This window comes from Sinohyriopsis cumingii, chromosome 7 (assembly GCF_028554795.1).
Source record: "Sinohyriopsis cumingii isolate HCF-2022 chromosome 7, ASM2855479v2, whole genome shotgun sequence".
Lineage (NCBI taxonomy): Eukaryota > Metazoa > Mollusca > Bivalvia > Unionida > Unionidae > Sinohyriopsis > Sinohyriopsis cumingii.
In genome coordinates this window covers 121,809,767-121,832,898 of record NC_142967.1, presented here as the reverse complement: position 1 = coordinate 121,832,898, position 23,132 = coordinate 121,809,767, and the positions used below count along the sequence as shown (strand labels likewise).

The window sequence follows — 23,132 nt, the reverse complement described above, 5'->3', positions numbered from 1 at the left end:
CAGTAATGGCCGTCAAACACATTACAAGTTGGCAAACTATCACAAACTTTGAATGTTTATTTTGCCAGAATAGCTATTCATTGTCATTTTATGCTTTTATCATATAATGCACTATGGACATTGCTAGTAACAATAGAGACACTGGTGGACATACATTAATGAAAAGTTGCAAGCATATGTTTTTTATTTTTTCTCCCAATAAAAAGTTCACCTAGGGTCAAGATTTGGGACAAAAAATCATGGTTATGCACCTGAGCTCTATGTGCAACACTAAATTATATTTTTGTTTGTAGTTTTATTAGGTTCTGTCTTGCAATTGTGTGCAATTATATTTTTCTTGTCAGAGGCTGTTAGGGAATGAGATGAGTGTAATTATTTTTTCCTTTGCAGTTTTCTCAAAGGGTACTGTAAAATGAGTTGTGTGTAATTATGTTTTTGTTTGTAGTTTTGACAGAGCCTGTCATGAAAAAGTTGTGTGTAATTCTGTTTTTGCTTGTTTTAAATTATACAGGCATTTTCTTGCATATTCTGTGGAACTCATCCTTAATACATGGAAAGCTTTACCTGGTGTATTGTGATATTAGTAAACTTTCCTTACCTATGATGCCTGACACAGACCCAAACACTGTACCTAACTGACTTCTATGTAATGCATCCAGTGTTATATAAAGTATACCTATGATGCCTGATACAGACCCAAACACTGTACCTAACTGACTTCTGTGTAATGCATCCAGTGTTATATAAAGTATACCTATGATGCCTGATACAGACCCAAACACTGTACCTAACTGACTTCTGTGTAATGCATCCAGTGTTATATAAAGTATACCTATGATGCCTGATACAGACCCAAACACTGTACCTAACTGACTTCTATGTAATGCATCCAGTGTTATATAAAGTATACCAATGATGCCTGATACAGACCCAAACACTGTACCTAATTGACTTCTGTGTAATGCATCCAATGTTATATAAAGTATACCTATGATGCCTGATACAGACCCAAACACTGTACCTAACTGACTTCTGTGTAATGCATCCAGTGTTATATAAAGTATACCTATGATGCCTGATACAGACCCAAACACTGTACCTAATTGACTTCTGTGTAATGCATCCAGTGTTATATAAAGTATACCTATGATGCCTGATACAGACCCAAACACTGTACCTAACTGACTTCTGTGTAATGCATCCAGTGTTATATAAAGTATACCTATGATGCCTGATACAGACCCAAACACTGTACCTAACTGACTTCTGTGTAATGCATCCAGTGTTATATAAAGTATACCTATGATGCCTGATACAGACCCAAACACTGTACCTAACTGACTTCTGTGTAATGCATCCAGTGTTATATAAAGTATACTTATGATGCCTGATACAGACCCAAACACTGTACCTAACTGACTTCTGTGTAATGCATCCAGTGTTATATAAAGTATACCTATGATGCCTGATACAGACCCAAACACTGTACCTAACTGACTTCTGTGTAATGCATCCAGTGTTATATAAAGTATACCAATGATGCCTGATACAGATCCAAACACTGTACCTGACTTCTGTGTAATGCATCCAGTGTTATATAAAGTATACCTATGATGCCTGAAACAGACCCAAACACTGTACCTAACTGACTTCTAGGTAATGCATCCAGTGTTATATAAAGTATACCAATGATGCCTGATACAGACCCAAACACTGTACCTAACTGACTTCTGTGTAATGCATCCAGTGTTATATAAAGTATACCAATGATGCCTGATACAGATCCAAACACTGTACCTGACTTCTGTGTAATGCATCCAGTGTTATATAAAGTATACCTATGATGCCTGAAACAGACCCAAACACTGTACCTAACTGACTTCTAGGTAATGCATCCAGTGTTATATAAAGTATACCAATGATGCCTGATACAGACCCAAACACTGTACCTAACTGACTTCTGTGTAATGCATCCAGTGTTATATAAAGTATACCAATGATGCCTGATACAGATCCAAACACTGTACCTGACTTCTGTGTAATGCATCCAGTGTTATATAAAGTATACCTATGATGCCTGACACAGACCCAAACACTGTACCTAACTGACTTCTATGTAATGCATCCAGTGTTATATAAAGTATACCAATGATGCCTGATACAGACCCAAACACTGTACCTAACTGACTTCTGTGTAATGCATCCAATGTTATATAAAGTATACCAATGATGCCTGATACAGATCCAAACACTGTACCTGACTTCTATGTAATGCATCCAGTGTTATATAAACTATACCATGACGCCTGATACAGACCCAAACACTGTACCTAACTGACTTCTGTGTAATGCATCCAGTGTTATATAAAGTATACCCATGATGCCTGACACAGACCCAAACACTGTACCTAACTGACTTCTGTGTAATGCATCCAATGTTATATAAACTATACCATGATGCCTGATACAGACCCAAACACTGTACCTAACTGACTTCTGTGTAATGCATCCAGTGTTATATAAAGTATACCTATGATGCCTGATACAGACCCAAACACTGTACCTAATTGACTTCTGTGTAATGCATCCAGTGTTATATAAAGTATACCCATGATGCCTGATACAGACCCAAACACTGTACCTAACTGACTTCTGTGTAATGCATCCAGTGTTATATAAAGTATACCTATGATGCCTGATACAGACCCAAACACTGTACCTAACTGACTTCTGTGTAATGCATCCAGTGTTATATAAAGTATACCTATGATGCCTGATACAGACCCAAACACTGTACCTAACTGACTTCTGTGTAATGCATCCAGTGTTATATAAAGTATACCCATGATGCCTGACACAGACCCAAACACTGTACCTAACTGACTTCTGTGTAATGCATCCAGTGTTATATAAAGTATACCTATGATGCCTGATACAGACCCAAACACTGTACCTAACTGACTTCTGTGTAATGCATCCAGTGTTATATAAAGTATACCTATGATGCCTGATACAGACCCAAACACTGTACCTAACTGACTTCTGTGTAATGCATCCAGTGTTATATAAAGTATACCTATGATGCCTGATACAGACCCAAACACTGTACCTAACTGACTTCTGTGTAATGCATCCAGTGTTATATAAAGTATACCTATGATGCCTGATACAGACCCAAACACTGTACCTAACTGACTTCTGTGTAATGCATCCAGTGTTATATAAAGTATACCTATGATGCCTGATACAGACCCAAACACTGTACCTAACTGACTTCTGTGTAATGCATCCAGTGTTATATAAAGTATACCTATGATGCCTGATACAGACCCAAACACTGTACCTAACTGACTTCTGTGTAATGCATCCAGTGTTATATAAAGTATACCTATGATGCCTGATACAGACCCAAACACTGTACCTAACTGACTTCTGTGTAATGCATCCAGTGTTATATAAAGTATACCTATGATGCCTGACACAGACCCAAACACTGTACCTAACTGACTTCTGTGTAATGCATCCAGTGTTATATAAAGTATACCTATGATGCCTGATACAGACCCAAACACTGTACCTAACTGACTTCTGTGTAATGCATCCAGTGTTATATAAAGTATACCTATGATGCCTGATACAGACCCAAACACTGTACCTAACTGACTTCTGTGTAATGCATCCAGTGTTATATAAAGTATACCAGTGATGCATGCTATGATGTGAATTTAACTAATGTACATATAAAATCTAATGATTCTGTGAAGATCACAAAAAAATGCTCATGAATTGGCACTTCAGGAAAAGACTGCTATGATGCCACAAGTTTACAAACAGGACTCTGACAGAAGTAAAATCTGGTCAGTCTAGCTAGAAAAGATGCACTTATCTCTTACAATATATACAATGGTGCATTAGTCTTGGGTAATGGGAGCATGTTCATGATAAAAATACAGACAATCGGAGGGTGTTCAGTTTTTAATACAAAGTATATCTCTAATGAGGAGTCAAATCATGTGTGGAAAATGAAGAGCTTATCTACACACGCAGATGTCAATGTCATATCACTGTAAGATCTACATGATGTTGTCTGCAGCAGACATTATGAAAATGGGGATTAAACAGAGATTCACTGTCAGATGCCAGCTTTATTTTAAGAATGAAAATTAATCCCCTTGAACTCCTGCCTCAACTATTAACCTGTGAAGCCTGCCAACAGATTTTAAATCAACAGATAGCCTACAAATAAAACTGACAAATCTTAATACAACCCTTTCTAAATCACCAGCAAAACTGGTAAGTTGAAACGAATGGCATTATATTTATATTGTTTCTATTTAATTTCCAGATATTACTAACCTCCATAATGGAATATGTGTATACCCAATTCTAAATAGAGAGTTAGGGAATGATTATTTAATAATCAGATAAATATATTGTGTTTTTCTGTTATCTCAAGATTTAAAAAAATACCAACATAATATGATGGATTTAGATTTTAAAAATCAGAGCAAGAGTACTTTCTATCAAGCTATCTGAGGGTTGTATCCCCCCCCCAAAAAAAAAAGAAACCATAAAAAAAAGAAACGTTTGGAAAAATAATGGTCGGTCCCTGACATCACTGATATTTTGCTTTAAGCAACATCATTATAATTAAGATGGTTATGAGGATGATAACTTACTCATCCTTCTTTCATTAATATGCATATTAGACAAGATAACTTGTTCATCCTTCCCCTTCACTATGTATGTTAGACAAGTTAACTTATTCATCATTCTTTCATTAATATGTAAATCAGACATGGTTACTTACTCATCCTTCCTTCATAATGTATGTTAGACAAATTAACTTATTCATCCTTCCTTCATTATGTTAGACAAATTAACTTGTTCATCCTTCCTTCATAATGCATGTTAGACAAGGCAACTTATTCATCCTGTCTTCATTACTATGTATGTTAGACAAGTTAGCTTATGCATCTTTCCTTCCTTCATGTATGATAGACAAGTGATAGACAAGTTAATTCATTCATCCTTCCTTCCTTTATGCATGTCAAGCAAGGCAACTTATTCATCCTTCCTTCATTAATGCATGTGTGTTAGACAAGGCAACTTATTCATCCTTCCTTCCTTAAGATGTATGATACACAAGTATTATTCATCCTTCTTTCCTTCATGCATGTCTGACAAGATAACTTGTTCATCCTTCCTTTCTTCAGTATGTTAGACTAGGTATACAAATTCTAATGATTCATTCAGTCTCTAAATTGTCATTTTGTCAGTTAGTTTCATATTTATTCTGTCAGTAAGTTTTAACATTTCATACTTGTCATTCTGTCAGTAAGTTTTAACATTTCAAACATGTCATTCTGTCAGTCAGTTTTAACATTTCATATCTGTCATTCCATCAGTAAGTTTTAACATTTCATACTTGTCATTCTGTCAGTAAGTTTTAACATTTCGTACTTGTCATTCTGTCAGTCAGTTTTAACATTTCAAACGTTATTCTGTCAGTCAGTTTTAAAATTTCAGACTGGTGTCTTGAGTAAAAAGCAACTATTTCATAAGCCACATATTTTGTCAGCACCAGTTTCGTTTACGAGAAATCAGACATCATTATAATTCCTTTGGTGAAAACTCCATGCTATAATGATAATCCATTCAGGGGGAGTAGGGACAGAAAGGTTATCATGACAGCCATATTGAATTTATGAATGGCACCATTTTCATTTAGAAACGACATATCTTAAGAAGTCTATTGGTGAAAATCCCATGTTGATACTGTTATAAGTTTGGAAGTCTATTGGTGAAAATCCCATGTTGATACTGTCATACATTTGGAAGGCTTGGTGAAAATCCCATGTTGATACTGTCATACATTTGGAAGTCTTGGTGAAAATCCCATGTTGATACTGTCATATATTTGTAAGTCTTGGTGAAAATCCCATGTTGATACTGTCATACATTTGGAAGTCTATTGGTGAAAATCCCATGTTGATACTGCCATCCATTTGGAAGTCTTGGTGAAAATCCCATGTTGATACTGCCATCCATTTGGGAGAAGAAATAATATTTTCAAGATAGCTACCATGGTAGCCATATTGAGGGTTTGCCTTTTGCACTTAGGACCACATTGACACATAAGAACTCTTCTGATGAAAACCCTTATGTCAAACTAATCTTCCATTTACGAATAACAAAAATAATATTTTCCAGATGGCCACATACTGGACATCTGATCAACAATTTTTTTAATTTAGGACCAACAAAACATCAAAAAAGGTCTTAAAGTGGAAATCCCATGCTGCTGTTACTATTCACTTGGAAGGTGTACTGATAAACAGAGGAGCAAGATTGTCAAGATGGCCACTATGGCTGCTATATTGGACCTCAGATCAGCACAATTTTCATTTAGGACCAGCTAGACATCGTAAGAAGTCTTTTGCTGACTCTCCATTCTTGATGAGTATCAATAACAAGATGTTCAATATGTTGTGACTATATTGGATTTCAGATTGGAACCATTTTCATTTAACACCAATATATAAGTCTTTTGCTAAAAACACCCTGTTCATACGGCCATCCATTCAAGAAGAATACTGATAAAAATATCAAGATTTCAAGAAGGCAGCTGTGGCAGATGATGGGATGAATGTGTGTTTAAGTTAAAATCTGCCATGTATTTTAGAAGGAGTAGCGATAACAAACTTGTGCTAGCAGATGATGGACAATGGATGGCAGACTATCCTCTAAGCTCTTCTGATCTATGACCATGGATAACAGACCATCCCATAAATTCTTTTGGTCTATGACCATGGATGACAGACCATCCCATAAATTCTTTTGGTCTATGACCATGGATGACAGACCATCAAATAAATTCTTTTGGTCTATGACCATGGATGACAGACCATCCCATAAATTCTTTTGGTCTATGACCATGGATGACAGACCATCCCATAAATTCTTTTGGTCTATGACCATGGATGACAGACCATCCCATAAATTCTTTTGGTCTATGACCATGGATGACAGACCATCCCATAAATTCTTTTGCTCTATTGCCAATAGATCTAAGTGTTAATGCAAAATAACCATGCTTTACAAAACTAAGAAAAATTATCCCTACAGTAATAAAAGACTCAGCAGTACAATCAGTGTTTAAAATTGTATAGTGTTACAACTTGTACAATCAACATAAAATAAGGGTTCAAACGAATTAATACCTTTTTCCTTCTTTTGCCTAAAGTCAGACAGCAGCTCCTGAACCTCATTCCGAGCTACGTTTCGAGCTACATTAAATATTGACCTTAGTGGTTCCTCCTTCTCTGATTTATACTGCAACGTTTGATCAATGGTTGTCACCACAGAGTCATCCACCTTCACCTTCAGAGGCTAAGATAAATGTAAAAAAAAGCAAGAGTTTTTCTTAAAATTCTGGCTATTTACTTTATAATGTTTGGTGACAAATTTCACTTCCTTTCTCAAATATCATGATTTTCCTAATGATCATTCAGAAATTAGGGAGATAAAGGAAAAAAAAAAGGAATCTAGTGCCAATTAATCACTCCAGCCTTCCACTAATATGCAGCCTGCAATTCAAATTACACTGACCTTCTTAATTGCATAAAATTCAGTAAGAATCCTAAGGCCAAACATAATTAATTGATATCCTACTCATGGCCACCAAACTTAAATTTCATACTATTTATGTTGTGCTTGATAACATGAAAAAAAGAGTAGTGCAAATAGAACATTATACACCATGTTTAATAGTCCTCCAGGTAAATAATTGGTATTTTTGTATGTAAATAATTTTTCTTCTTTTAGTCAGTGACCTTGACCATTGCAATTTTGACCCAAGAAATCACTGGGTTATTTTCTTTACCCGAAGTGCAAGCCATTCACAAAGCCAGGACCAGATGTGAAATCAATGCCATTGTTTTAACCCTCTCTCTCTCTCTCTCTCTCACACACACACACATACACTCACAAGAGCTGAGAAAGGGACAGTATCCTTCAATCAGCTTTGATATAAATCAACACGTGACATATTGCAATTGAGCAAAAACCCAAAATTGAATGTAGAAATAAAACTTGCTGTGCAGAGGGGCTTTATAGTTACAAGTCACACGCTTACCATAGCATATGGGAGAGATGAAAATACAAAAGATAGATTTCTGGACCAATAAATGGACAGTTTCTAAATCTGTGCATAACTCAGTTTAAAGCATTATTTCATTTAGGCATTACAACACTATTGAAGTAGGCATTCCTGTTTGTGTATACATTTTTTAAAATAAATCCAGTGCATTAGTTATGAGTTAATTATGTGGTACTATTTTAATTTAGGAGGACCAACATCATAATTAGTCCTTTAGAGAAACCCCAAGTTGATATGACTGTTCATTCAGGAACAACCAGACATCATAATTAGTCCTTTAGCGAAACCCACAGTTGATATGACTGTCCGTTCAGGACTAACTGGACATCATAAGAAGTCTTTTAGCGAAAACCCCAAGTTGATATGACAGTCCATTCAGAAGTAGCAATAACAAGATTTTCAAGATGACTCCAGAGTGAGCAGCACCATTTTCATCTGGGACCAACTACACCATGGGATGAATGTGTGCGTGTGTGAAGTTTCACCTGGGACCAACTACACCATAGGATGAATGTGTGTGTGTGTGTGTGTGTAAAGCTTCATCTGGGACCAACTACACCATGGAATGAATGAGTGTGTGTGTGTAAAGTTTTCACCTGGGACCAACTACACCATGGGATAAATGTGCGTGTAAAGTTTCATCTGGGACCAACTACACCATGGAATGAATGTGTGTGTGTGTAAAGTTTCATCTGGGACCAACTACACCATGGAATGAATGTGTGTGTGTGTAAAGCTTCATTTGGGACCAACTACACCATGGGATGAATGTGTGTGCAAAGTTTCACCTGGGACCAACTACACCATGGGATGAATGTACATGTAAAGTTTCATCTGGGACCAACTACACCATGGGATGAATGTGTGTGTAAAGTTTCATCTGGGACCAACTACACCATGGGATGAATGTGTGTGTGTGTGTGTAAAGTTTCATCTGGGACCAACTACACAATGGGATGAATGTGTGTGTGTGTGTGTGTGTGTGTGTGTGTGTGTGTGTGTAAAGTTTCAAGGCAATCCTCAAACAGTTAAGGAATAGTGATAATAAACATGTGAGGACAGATGATGTACAACAGACCATCCCATAAGCTGATTTGATCTGTGACCAGTAGAGTTAAAAACAGTTACATCTAAATGAAATTAACAGAACTGTTTTAATTCCATTGACCTTTCCAGAATTAGCCGAATCACACCTGTCCGTTTTGTCATTGTAAACGGCAGAATTCAATAAACATTGTATTTCCTCTTTAGGCTTTAATGGTGCTTTCTACTGAATGAAAGAAGATTTTTCACTTGTTAGGAAATGAGAAAAAAAAATCTGAGGATAATATTATTGATTTTCTTAGGGACTACTAGGATGTAATAACAGCTGACTGGCTCATTTAGTAAATTGATACCTTTTAAAAACATATTTCATTCTAATGATATAAATCCTCCATTTCATTTCCAGACATGGCAGCTTTTTGGACCCTTGAATCAGTTTTAGGCTCAAAGCTAGCAAGAAATGGAATTTGAGTGTGTACTGATATTTAAGAGCTTTACTGAGTATACATATATTAACTATTGTTTTTTAAGCCCCATATAAAATGGTCATATCAATGGTAATATCAATGGTCATTTCAATGGTCATTCAAATGTAAGTCTGGTAGGAAAAGCTTTACTGAGTATACATATAGTGACTGTATTGTTTTTTAAGCCCTGTATCAAATGGTCATATCAATGGTCATTCAAATGTATGTCTGGTAGGAAGAGAAACTTATTGAGGAAACATCAGTAGGAATAGTTACTCCCATTTGCAGACAACAGTAATCTTGAAATATACGTAACAAATATTACCTAAAGCTTCCTACTTTATAATTTAATGATGAAGATTACATTTCAATTATAAAATTTCTAAGCATTATTTTTCACAACTATAATCATTGTAGTTTTGGCAACTCAACCTTGTTAAGTCATTTGTATATAGTATAATGAGTTGTACTGATATCCTCATACTGCAATAATGCCAATACTCACTGCCTGGTGGACTAGAAATGTGGAATGGATTTCATAGGCCCATTTCTTGAGATCCTTCGTATTGCCTTGTGCCTGGCTATAGTAGTTGGCCATCAGGTAGAATAACTGGAAAGAATGCAGACTTCACATTTCAGTAAATTCCATGCAATTTAAGATTTAACTGTACACATGACTGAGGGAACTAAGGCTTTGATATATTATAAAGTACAGAAACATTTTACTTGTTTTCTTTGTCGTGATATTAAAATCATACTAGTGTACCGCCATATGTTGAATAAAAATGAATTGATCCTGAAACAGATTATCTCCCTTGCTGTTATTCAGACCTGAAGATCAAACTTTTCTGTATTTCCAACTCAATAAACATTGCCAGTTTTAGATGCCAACACATAAATCAAATACAAAAATGTGCAGGCAAATTTAAAATCTTGATGGAAGGTAATTTTCGGTAAGAACTTCCATAACTTCATGCCAGCAATTCTGTGCATGTTGTAACACATCTGCAAATTTAAGGTGCTTTCTGGATGGTAAAATATTACTATCTACAGCAGTAAAGTTTTGGAATTGTGCACCATCGACGAAATCATACATAATGTACAGTTTCTTCAAATTTTTAAGATTTTCCAAGATTATTAAAACAAGAAGTCACGTCTTTGAGAATTTGAGGATGCTAAGGGTTGTTTTACTGTTGAAAATATCCATTTTACCAGTCCCACTAATTAACTGTTGAAAAGATCCATTTTACCAGTCCTACTAATTTCTGGTTGGTAAAACTTATTCTGCCATAGTGAAACCAAAACTGATATCCTCAAATCCTACATGCATGACTGTTATCTCTTATTTCTTGTGTCATGTTTACTCACCACAGCTGAGGGGTCATGTTGGCTTAGGATATAATGTAAAAAGATTGCCATGTGAGCAGGCTTGTTTTCCAATGTACTGATATCGCTGAACGCCTTAGAATCCCCCGTCTGCAATGGAATGAAAACAGTTTTTTGTACAAGCAGCAATAATAATATTCACTTCAATCCAAGTCCTTTTATTCTGGCTATGAGTGCAGAACATTTCAACTGACAATACAACAGATTATTTTGAGATTTTTTTTTTCATTATATCAGAGCAGTGTTGATGGGTTAAGATGCAAGGTACACGGTTAACTTTTTTGTTTATTTTACAATTTTAAAACTGATGCAAGTCTATTTTATGCATGGTTAAAAATATCCTTAACTGCTATCACAAATATTTCTGCTCTACCAGCATAAGGTTTCAAACTATAAAAACGTCATTTTGCAAATTAATATTTTCAATAGCTAGCCAAGTATCTAGGAAAATTTACCATAAACTATGTCAGCTTTCCAATATAACTTGATTGTTCAGTGGGGAAAGGTTAAGAAAATAATCCTGCTTGGAACTAAACCCTGCTTTGTGCCAACATTTCTACATAGTTATCAAATATAGAGAATGTGGGTTGGATAGCCCTCCCCTAATTATTTACTACTTTTAAATACAGTAATACCTCATGCATTCGCGTTTCTGGATTCGTGAATTCACGGATTTGCAAAATTTTCATTGGTACCCTCTACGTACATGTTTTCTTTATTTTATTGAATTGTACCTTCGTTATATGACTTCTGTGACATACGAAGTTTACCTAGTTTACCTTCCTGACAATGACAAAGAAAACGTTAGTCATTAAGTTTACAGTCCCATTCGTTACTTGGTTTTACCTTACTGTGAGTGCAAAAGAAAATGGCAGCCAATGAATTAGTATATGGGTAATATTAGTATACATGTACCGTACTGTAAATGCGCTGGTGTGGCAAATACCCATTAGGGGATATTGTACTCTATTTTTACGTCAACCATTTATTTCTCTTTTTAAGGGTAATGTATTAAGCTAACTTTTAAATGAAATTAAAGTGCTTTGGGAGCATGATTTGGGTCATATTTAGGGTTTAAACCCTAGAAATAAGCATTTATTAGTATTTTTAGTGACTCGTACCAAACATTCACGATTCCTCCTGATCCGCAACTGGTTCTGGAACCTAACCTCGCAAATGTTCAAGGTATTACTGTATAAAGAAATCTTTTTTTCTCATTTACGATGCATATCTTTTTAAAGCACTGATTCTGACAGATCAGGTGACAAGCTTTTAACATACTGTACTTTCCAAGAACCCAGAAAGAAACATGTCACACTTGTATAGTGAACAACCAAAATCAAGGAGTATATCAGATACTGTATAAAAACATCTAAGAATCTTCAATCGCAGCTCCTGGCCAAGTCATACCAAAGACTTCTAAAAATGGTACCAACAGCTGCCTTACTAGGCACTCAGCATTTTAAGAGGTTAGTGTTAGGACTGGTCGGCCTGGTGTCAGGATAATGTGACTGGGTGGGACATCAAGCTACATGTCTGCGGCATGATGCCCCAGTGCTAGACATCACTTTAAACTGCCACACTGCAGACATTGTAGCGATATGACTGAAAAATTGTTAAAGCTACGTTAAATTACTAAATCACACACGCACACACACTCACAATTGCAGCTGATTTTATTTGTACAAGCAATGAAGAAAATAATATATTTATTTCTTCTACCTCCATTACATGATCCAAAATACCCCAGGTTTCTTTCATAGTTGGATGTGCTATATACAAATAGATACCACAAAAGCATGATAAAATTGTGTCCTACAAGCTAGATAAATATAAAACAAAGAAGACTTTAAAGACACAAAAAAATTCTGCATCCCAAGATATATATATATATTTCAGAAAACAAAGCTGAGATGGCCAAGTCCTACAAGAAATTGCCCTATTAGCTCCAGGTATTGTTAATATCTAGTATAAGCCAAGTGGCAGGATAGTGATGGTATATGTGTTATCTTTTCTTACCTTGCAGTTCATTTTCCTAAGCCCAATACCATATACTGTATACTCATGTACAAGTCCAATTCCACTGCATCCTGCATAGACCCAGCTCTGCCACCACATAATGGGCCTGCAGATCTGGGTCTATTCAATATGTAAGCATTAGGCATTATAGAAACAAAATCAAACAGCACATACTCTAATCTGCCAGCACATAAAGTGATGGCAGGTTAGGGTCTATGATGTGTACAATTCTATATGACATGGCCATGAATGGATATACAACTCTTCAGAACATAGAAATGTTATCTTGTAATAGTAAGTGACTCAACAACAAAATCACCACATACATTTTGTTCCTATCTCACAAAAGCAAGAGACAGGCACATTTTTTTAGTTCTCTTCATTGTTGAAGCTCAAAAACCCAGCGTAGTACATATACTTCAAATTTTTTTTGAAGACCAAACAAAGTTTATTATTGCCATCGCATGTTAGTTTGTTAAACAGCTGTGGAAAGCAAGTGAGGAAAAATAGTAGAGTTGGATTTTTACACATCATTAAAATAAAAAAATAATAAATATTGGAGCTGTTTCCCTTTAATTACCAAATATGGGAAAGCCTATTAATAAATCATTAATTGGTCTCTCATGTCGAGTTGTTATCGTATTATTTTTTTCTTTTATGCGTTCAATGTTCACTAAATGATCAAATGGCTTCCAAAGTCATCAAAGTTCATTCAAATTTTACAATACGCCAGAGAAATAAGATCTTACCAGAAAAAATGGCACCATAAAAAGAAGAACCCATGCAATTTTGTTTTTTCATGTGTTCTGAAAAACTTGTACGGACAAATTACATTAAACCCTGCAATTTGTAAATTCAAATACCAAGACAATTTTAATGTAAAGTTGTGAAACTTATCAGTGGTCTAAATTAAATGAAACTGAAATATTTAATATATTTTTAATCTACCTCTTTGAAGCTATTTCTGGCCAAAAAGGAACATAAATATTCAAATGTGGTCCATACCATTTACATGTAATACACCGCTACATCTAATAAAAGGGTTTACTGTCAAAGAGTATTAAGATGATACTGCACTGAGTTATACAACCTTGCATTTGATTCAGACAAAGCCTGTATCTGATTTAGACAAATCTGATTTAGATAAAGCCTGTATCTGATTTAGACAAATCTGATTTAGACAAAGCCTGTATCTGATTTAGACAAAATCTGATTTAGACAAAACCTGTATCTGATTTAGACAAAGCCTTTATCTGATTTAGACTGAGCCTGTATCTAATTTAGACAAATCTGACTTAGACAAAGCCTGTATCTGATTTAGACAAAACCTGTATCTGATTTGGACAAATCTGATTTAGACAAAGCCTGTATCTGATTTAGACAAAGCCTGTATCTGATTTAGACAAATCTGATTTAGACAATGCCTGTATCTGATTTAGACCGAGCCTGTATCTAATTTAGACAAATCTGATTTAGACAAAGCCTGTATCTGATTTAGGCAAATCTGATTTAGACAAAACCTGTATCTGATTTAGACAAAGCCTGTATCTGATTTAGACAAATCTGATTTAAACAAAACCTGTATCTGATTTAGAAAAATCTGATTTAGACAAAGCCTGTATCTGATTTAGACTGAGCCTGTATCTAATTTAGACAAACCTGATTTAGACAAAGCCTGTATCTGATTCAGACAAAACCTGTATCTGATTTAGACAAAGCCTGTATCTGATTTAGACTGAGCCTGTATCTGATTTAGACTGAGCCTGTATCTAATTTAGACAAAGCCTGTATCTGATTTAGACAAAGCCTGTATCTGATTAAAGCAACCATCTGATTTAGACCAATTATTTTCTGATTTTGACAACCATGGAACTGATTTAGACAAAAACCTATGTCTAGTTTATGTTACTATGAATCTTATTAGAAAAAACCTGTGTCTAATTTAGATAGCCATGCCTATGAAATAGACAAAAATCTGTATCTGACTTAGACAACCCTGAATCTAATTTGGACAAAAACCATCTAATTTTGATAAAACCTGTATTTGATTTAGACAAAACTTGTATCTGATTCAGACAACCATATATCTAATTTTTTTATAGAGAAAACCTTTATCTGATTTAGGCAAAGCCTGTATCTGATCCAGACAATCATGTGTCTGATTGGGACCTAACCTGTCTCTAATTTAGACATCTAATTTAGACAACCATGTATCTGATTTACACAAAATCAATATCTAATTGAGAGAAAATCAATAGCCAAGTTACACAAAATTTGTATCTGATTTTTATGAAACCTGTATCTAATTTAGACAATTATGTATCTGATTTAGACAATTATATATCTGATTTTGACAGAGCTTGTATCTGATTTAGACAAGAATATAACTGATTTAGACAAAAGCTGCATACGACTGATGCAACCATCTGATTAGGACAAAACCTGTATCTGATTTAGAGACCTATGTATCTGATTTAGAGACCTATGTATCTGATTTAGAGACCTATGTATCTGATTTAGACACCTATGTATCTGATTTAGAGACCTTTGTATCTGATTTAGAGACCTATGTATCTGATTTAGAGACCTATGTATCTGATTTAAAAACATGTATATAAATGGTATAAACATTAAGAGAGTATGATGAAATAATCATACTGCACAACACTGCAGCCAAATCCTGTTGCGAGATCTGCATGAAACATTTCAAACCAGTCACATGTACAAATGGAGCATAAATGTAAAAAAATATTGACGAAATGATAAGCAAGACAAAAATGAAAACGTCTCCATAGTCAAGAAACATTTTGAGTGAAGAGTATATAAACATTCTGATCTTGTGAAATTTTTTGTACTGTTAGACTTTTTTTTTTATAGCACAGTGATGTCTTCTGGTAGAGACCTAGCATATCTGCACAAGTTTCATGCAGAAATTATGCTGACTAAATAAAATGACAACCAAGTTGGCATCAGACTTCTCAGACTGTAACCAAAGTTTGCTCCAAAAAAAGTACTGACATGTACAATTATCAAGTGTACAATGCAAGTAATGCATTACTGAATTTTTCATTACAGATCAAACTCCTATTTTAAATATAGGCTTTACCCAGTAATGCTTTTCTGCATATTCTTTGGTGAAGTACTTCAGTCTCCTGTATAATACTATCTATACTTGCTTAAAAAATGGATCCAAATGCAAACTGCATAGACTGAGATCTGCCACTGCATAATACACAAGTAGACATGGATTTACACGTTTTATAGGAAGTAATCAGTTGATCTGCCACTGCATACTGGATAAGCAGGCATGGATTTACAGTTTTGTAGGGAGTAATCAGTTGATCTGCCATTGCATATTACATAAGTAGACATGGATTTACACAGTTTTATAGGAAGTAATCAGTTGATCTGCCACTGCATACTGGATAAGCAGGCATGGATTTACAGTTTTGTAGGGAGTAATCGGTTGATCTGCCATTGCATACTGCACAAGTAGACATGGATTTACACAGTTTTGTAGGGAGTAATCAGTTGATCTGCCACTGCATACTGGATAAGCAGGCATGGATTTACAGTTTTGTAGGGAGTAATCAGTTGATCTGCCATTGCATACTGGATAAGCAGGCATGGATTTACAGTTTTGTAGGGAGTAATCGGTTGATCTGCCACTGCATACTGCACAAGTAGACATGGATTTACACAGTTTTGTAGGGAGTAATCAGTTGAGCAAACAACATAAAAACTAATCTGCTGGCACATGATGCAATAAGAGACCAGGGTCCACAGTGTTTGTAGCTGGACCCAACTTATAAGCGAGTATATACAGTACCTTGAAACTACATTACACAAGCAAACATCCACAGCTTCCATGTCAAAATCTGTCCAAAAAAAAACCAGTATAAACCCCTTCTTCTTCGTCACCAAATATGTTGTTTTTACTGCCATGAATCAGTATCTGAGAATGAAATCACCACTGAAAGCAATATCAAAGATCTGCAAAAGTCATGGTGTTAATAATTTAAATCAAAGCTAAAATAGGAGACTAACAAAAATTACATCATTACCTTAATTTTTTTCCGAGCACTTGCTGTATTACACGAAACTAGATTTTAAAATAAATCCTAATTTAAAAGTTTGTTCCGACTATGGAGACATGAGTGACATCTGTATTATACTGTATTAAAAGCTGTTAGTGGCATTAAAACAAGCAGGTATAATGAGGATATGATACAAGCTGCCAAAGCTGTTGTTCCCCTGTCTTAGTTCAGAATGATGAACAGACAGCTTTAACCATACGAATCAAACAAACAGTAACCTCCAGTGTTTGAAGCTTAGCAAGAAATGGAGAGACAGGTTTGGGTTGCCGTCGTTCAACGTCTGAAAGCTGAAATAATAATTTTAAGGCAGAGACTTGAAAATGAAGGTCACCATAATCACACAAATAAGATCGCTCTTGGAATAAAACAAATTGCAACAATCAAGCAAAAACAGGAGAAAAAAGTATTGAAAGTTGACAATCCTTGTATGGGTTAACATGAATTTTGCTGAAACTTTTATATTTGGTATTTAACTTTTTCTGTAAACATGAAGTTCAGGAGACATGCTTGCAACCAAAAATAGAAAACCACCAATAGCAGTATGGCCGGATTGCAAATCATGAATACCTTAACCTTTGTTTTATTTATTGGATGTCCATCTTTGGAGAATTCTTGGTCTAATGGAACCAAGGACTGACCCATTTAAATACCAGCTTCTGTGACTCTATAAGCAACAGTGTATGAGAAAATGATGGGCACCATTTTCATTTAGAACTTGGTGAAAACCCTGTCAAAATGACTGGTACCATTTTCATTCAGAACTTGGTGAAAACCCTGTCAAAATGACTGGCACCATTTTCATTTAGAACTAGGTGAAAACCCTGTCAAAATGACTGGTACCATTTTCATTCAGAACTTGGTGAAAACCCTGTCAAAATGACTGGCACCATTTTCATTTAGAACTTGGTGAAAACCTTGTCAAAATGACTGGTACCATTTTCATTTAGAACTTGGTGAAAACCCTGTCAAAATGACTGGCACTATTTTCATTTAGAACTTGGTGAAAACCCTGTCAAAATGACAGGTACCATTTTCATTTAGAACTTGGTGAAAACCCTGTCAAAATGACTGGCACCATTTTCATTTAGAACTTGGTGAAAATCTTGTCAAAATGACTGGCACCATTTTCATTTAGAACTTGGTGAAAACCCTGTCAAAATGACTGGCACCATTTTCATTTAGAACTTGGTGAAAACCCTGCAAAATGATGCATACCATTTTCATTTAGAACTTGGTGAAAACCCTGTCAAAATGACTGGCACCATTTTCATTTAGAACTTGATGAAAACCCTGTCAAAATGACTGGCACCATTTTCATTTAGAACTTGGTGAAAACCCTGTCAAAATGACCAATTCTTCAGGAGAAGCAGCCACAAGAAAATTTTTTTAAAAGATAGTTACCGTGGCAGCCATAGTGGATGAACGACTGGCAACATTTTCATTAAGCTATAATAAGAATAATGGTGTTATGTTGTGGGGTTTAATGCCATTTTTCAGCACATGATAGGCTACACATGGTGGCCAGTATTAATGGTGGAGGAAGAACCAAGGAAAACCCTGGAAAGAACCACTGACCCACGAGAAGCTACTGGCAAGCTTTCTCTTATACCCACATTGGCTGAATCTGAGACTTGAACCCACGCAGACAGAGGTGAGATGACAGTGATCTGTAACGAAGAGCGCTTTAGACCACTCAGCCACTCGGGGCCCCTTAAGAATAATGTTGAAAACCGTGTGATAATATAGTGGACAGAAGAAGAGATAATAGTATTTACAAAATATGGCTTTCCATTTAGTAACAGGAGTAATAACAAGATTTGGCTGCTGTGTCAACCACATCGGACAGCAGATTGGCACCATTTTTATTTTAAGACCCTCAGGACATCACAAGTCTTCTACTGAAAACCCCATGTCAATATGACTTTCAGTTCAAGTCGAGTTTTAACAAGATTTTTAAGATGGCTGCCATGGTGGTCATACTGGATCTTAGATTGACACCATTTCTTTTTATGACCGGTTAGACATCTTATGTAAGCCCCATGCTGATATAGTTATTCATTCTGGAGAAATATCGATAACAAGGTTTTTAAACTTCAGGTCTGTACCATCCTCATTTAGAACCAAGTAGACATCTTAAAAAGTCTTTTAGCAAAAAACCCATGTTGATATAACTATCAATTCAGGAGGAGTAATGACAACAAGATTTACAAGATGGTCACCACTGTGGCTATATTGATATCAGAGCAGCACAACTTTCATTTAGGAGCAACGTAACCATTGGATGAATGTATTTGTTAAGTTTCAAGGCAATCCTTCAATCAGTCTTAACTGGAGTAGCAATAACCAAACTTGTACTAATGGACAGATGATGAATGTATTTGTCAAGTTTCAAGGCAATCCTTCAATCAGTCTTAACTGGAGTAGCAATAACCAAACTTGTACTAATGGACAGATCATGAATGTATTTGTCAAGTTTCAAGGCAATCCTTCAATCAGTCTTAACTGGAGTAGCAATAACCAAACTTGTACTAATGGACAGATGATGAATGTATTTGTCAAGTTTCAAGGCAATCCTTCAATCAGTCTTAACTGGAGTAGCAATAACCAAACTTGTACTAATGGACAGATGATGAATGTATTTGTCAAGTTTCAAGGCAATCCTTCAATCAGTCTTAACTGGAGTAGCAATAACCAAACTTGTACTAATGGACAGATGATGAATGTATTTGTCAAGTTTCAAGGCAATCCTTCAATCAGTCTTAACTGGAGTAGCAATAACCAAACTTGTACTAATGGACAGATGATGAATGTATTTGTCAAGTTTCAAGGCAATCCTTCAATCAGTCTTAACTGGAGTAGCAATAACCAAACTTGTACTAATGGACAGATGATGAATGTATTTGTCAAGTTTCAAGGCAATCCTTCAATCAGTCTTAACTGGAGTAGCAATAACCAAACTTGTACTAATGGACAGATGATGAATGTATTTGTCAAGTTTCAAGGCAATCCTTCAATTAGTCTTAACTGGAGTAGCAATAACCAAACTTGTACTAATGGACAGATGATTAATGACACTCAACAGACCATCCCATATGGTCAATGACCTGTAGTGCTAAAAGTCACGGGACTGTGATATACTAGTGACATATACCCAACTGTCACTAAATTGCAATGTACTTCAAATGATCTAAATGCCAACTTGCATGGTTCTATGTGTTCAAGAATTGTCCAATGGCAAACCCTAAACTATAGAAATTGAGTGCAACCCAAAGGTAAGAACCGATCACAGAACCATAAAATATTGCTCCAAGTGGCCCAGTTTTCACTGAATAAACTCCCTGTTACATAATTACAAAGTTATTTGACTCCATAGGCTATGGTGCCTGAAAAAATGAGCTTAAAACAAAATATCAGGTGATAAGAGAAAACACAGATACCCGGTGTGTTGACATCATATAGCCTGTGAAGCTCTATGAGTAAGTGTCTGAGAAAATGACCAAAGACAAACCCTACCCGGTGTGTTGATGCCATACAGATAGACAATCTTTCTATATGCCAGAACTGCTTTTGAAATCCGGCCTAAAATCTTGTGATCTACCTCAAAACTCACTTCACATACATCTATTCATGTAAGAACTGTCAACTTTCTAGTGAAGTCCTTTTCTACCCATTATCTACAATTTCCTATTCTAAGTAATGCCTTCATTTGCAAGATTATTTCCCAAAACGAATGGTCACTAGATCATTAACTGTAACGGTTTCAAAATGGAACGTTACCCATTAAATCTGATGTCAAATAAACTGTCATTAAAACTTCATACCAATTAAAAATTTGGTCATCATTAAAAAAATGAAGGTTACAAGGAGAAGAATATAACAACATTTGAAATACTGAATAAGCTAGAACAACAATAATTATGTGACAGTGAAAATCCCCATACTTTCCTATACGCATCTGAGATGGACTCTAGGACATCTGCTACAAAATAATTTACGATTAATCATTTAGGTCAAAATTTCAATTTTTACACAGGCACATATGCAGCCTTTCCTGATGACTTGAGCCTACCCATAACCACGGTGGCCCAAGAATGATATCTCCATAACAATATAACATCTGAACTATTTTTCACCCATACTTGCATGAATTTATTTGGTAAACATAAATATTTATCATTTTCTCTCTATTTCTGTATGGTGCCCACAGATCCAAAAATAAACCTCTCTTGTACCATGTGACAATACAAGAAAACACACTAGGTACGTAGGCGAATTTGATGCAACATCATGAAAATATGCATTGTTTTACATCTCTGTATTCTTAAGTGTCATGAAAATTGTTTCCCTTAGGGTTACTCACTAGTGGTGTAAGGTGTGTTCAAAGGCAGTCATATTAGCATTTTATATTGTGGATGTACAGCACTGTCAATTGTGCTTTTAATTCTCATACTGGGGAAACTGAGTAAATGTTAAGAAGGTCTTCAAATCTCCAGTACATTTTTAGAAAAATAAAAGACCCATTTATTACTGTTTCCTAAAATTAATATTAAACAGAACTTTTATCAATGTACTGCACACAATTAAAAAAAAAAATTAATGAGAAAGTAAGGCTTCATGTAAAAAGACCAATGTAGGTGTAATTCTTAAATTGTACAAATGTGATAATATACTGAAGGCACATAATTTATGTTATGCAAACCACACCAAATTAATATGTGCATTTATCAAGAACTGATGCCTACCTTATCTAACAGTATTAGGATAAGAATTCTGCTATAATCCAAAGCCTTTTAAAATTAGAGCATAAAAAGTAGGTCACTGTGACACTTTTTTATGTGATTAGTAATACCCATGAAGATAATTACAACCATCAAGTCTGACACCTATACATACAACAGTGACAGAAAAATGGAGATAAATGCAAACATTTAACATCAACATCAAATCATAAGTAGGTTACTGTGGCCCACTTATGACCATCAAGTCAGGAGTGTGCATACAACAGTGTTGGATAAACTCCCATGATAATCCCATCAAGCTTCCCTTGTAAATATAATGAGAAGTAACAGCTAATATTAGATAAAGCTTTCCCTTTTCCTCCACTTTCTTTTTTGCAAAGAAAGAATGGGCTTATTATAGGGTAGGGTTTTCTTTGACAAATGCCTGCTTTATTTCTGTAAAAACAGGGGATGTTTTCAATATTGGATAAAGCTTTCCCTGATAAATGCTTGCCCAAATTATTTACAAGCTGATGATGGCTTTATTATTTCTGGATAAGGCTTTCCCTGACAAATGCTTGTCATAATATTTTAACCTTAATTTTGTAAAAGATGGGTAGGGACTTATTAAGGAATAAGGCTTCCTTTGACAAATGCCTGCCTTAATTTTGCATAAGTATGGCTGGGGTTATTATTGGATTAGTCTTGCCTAGACAAATGCTTGCCTTAAGTTTTTAAAATTGTGGAGGGAGTTATTACCAGATATGGCTTTCCATGATAAATGCTTGTAATATTGTCAAATTTGGGTAGGAACTTGTTACTGGATAAGGCTTTCCTTGACAAATGCTTTTGAGTTTTTCAAAAACAGTGGCCCTTACAAATGCCTGCCTGCAAGTATTGGTCAAAGTTCATAATGGACTTATCATCTAAGAAATATGTCCATCGTCAGCACAGAGGCATGTATGGTAGATGCTTTCAAAAGAAAGCATGAGAATAAATATCACTGATTCATTTCAAGTTCCCCCACTTATGTAAGACTCCTACTTAACCCTCAATTTATATACAAATTAGGCTAAACCTCGTTTCTGTGGCAACACTAAATATGCTGAAATCACAAAATTCAAAAGAATAAAAGGTATCTCATTGAAACTTAACATGTACATAAAATTTGATTGAAATACCTGCAATGGTTTGAGAGTTGTGATCTGGAAATAAATATGTTTACATAAAGAAGGAAATA

At 35.3% G+C, this 23,132-nt stretch overlaps 1 protein-coding gene across 1 annotated transcript in view; it reads right to left on the bottom strand.

Moving 5' to 3' along the window:
• The window catches only part of LOC149796047 (rho guanine nucleotide exchange factor 12-like), a 344,172-nt gene that overhangs the window by 128,340 nt on the left and 192,700 nt on the right, over positions 1-23,132 (bottom strand). The window contains exons 15-18 of the mRNA XM_089965965.1: positions 17,393-17,461; positions 11,041-11,148; positions 10,178-10,282; positions 7,224-7,392 (exon numbers count right to left, since the gene is read on the bottom strand). Coding sequence (XP_089822091.1) covers positions 7,224-7,392; positions 10,178-10,282; positions 11,041-11,148; positions 17,393-17,461 — 451 coding nt within the window. The remainder of the gene's footprint in view (positions 1-7,223; positions 7,393-10,177; positions 10,283-11,040; positions 11,149-17,392; positions 17,462-23,132) is intronic.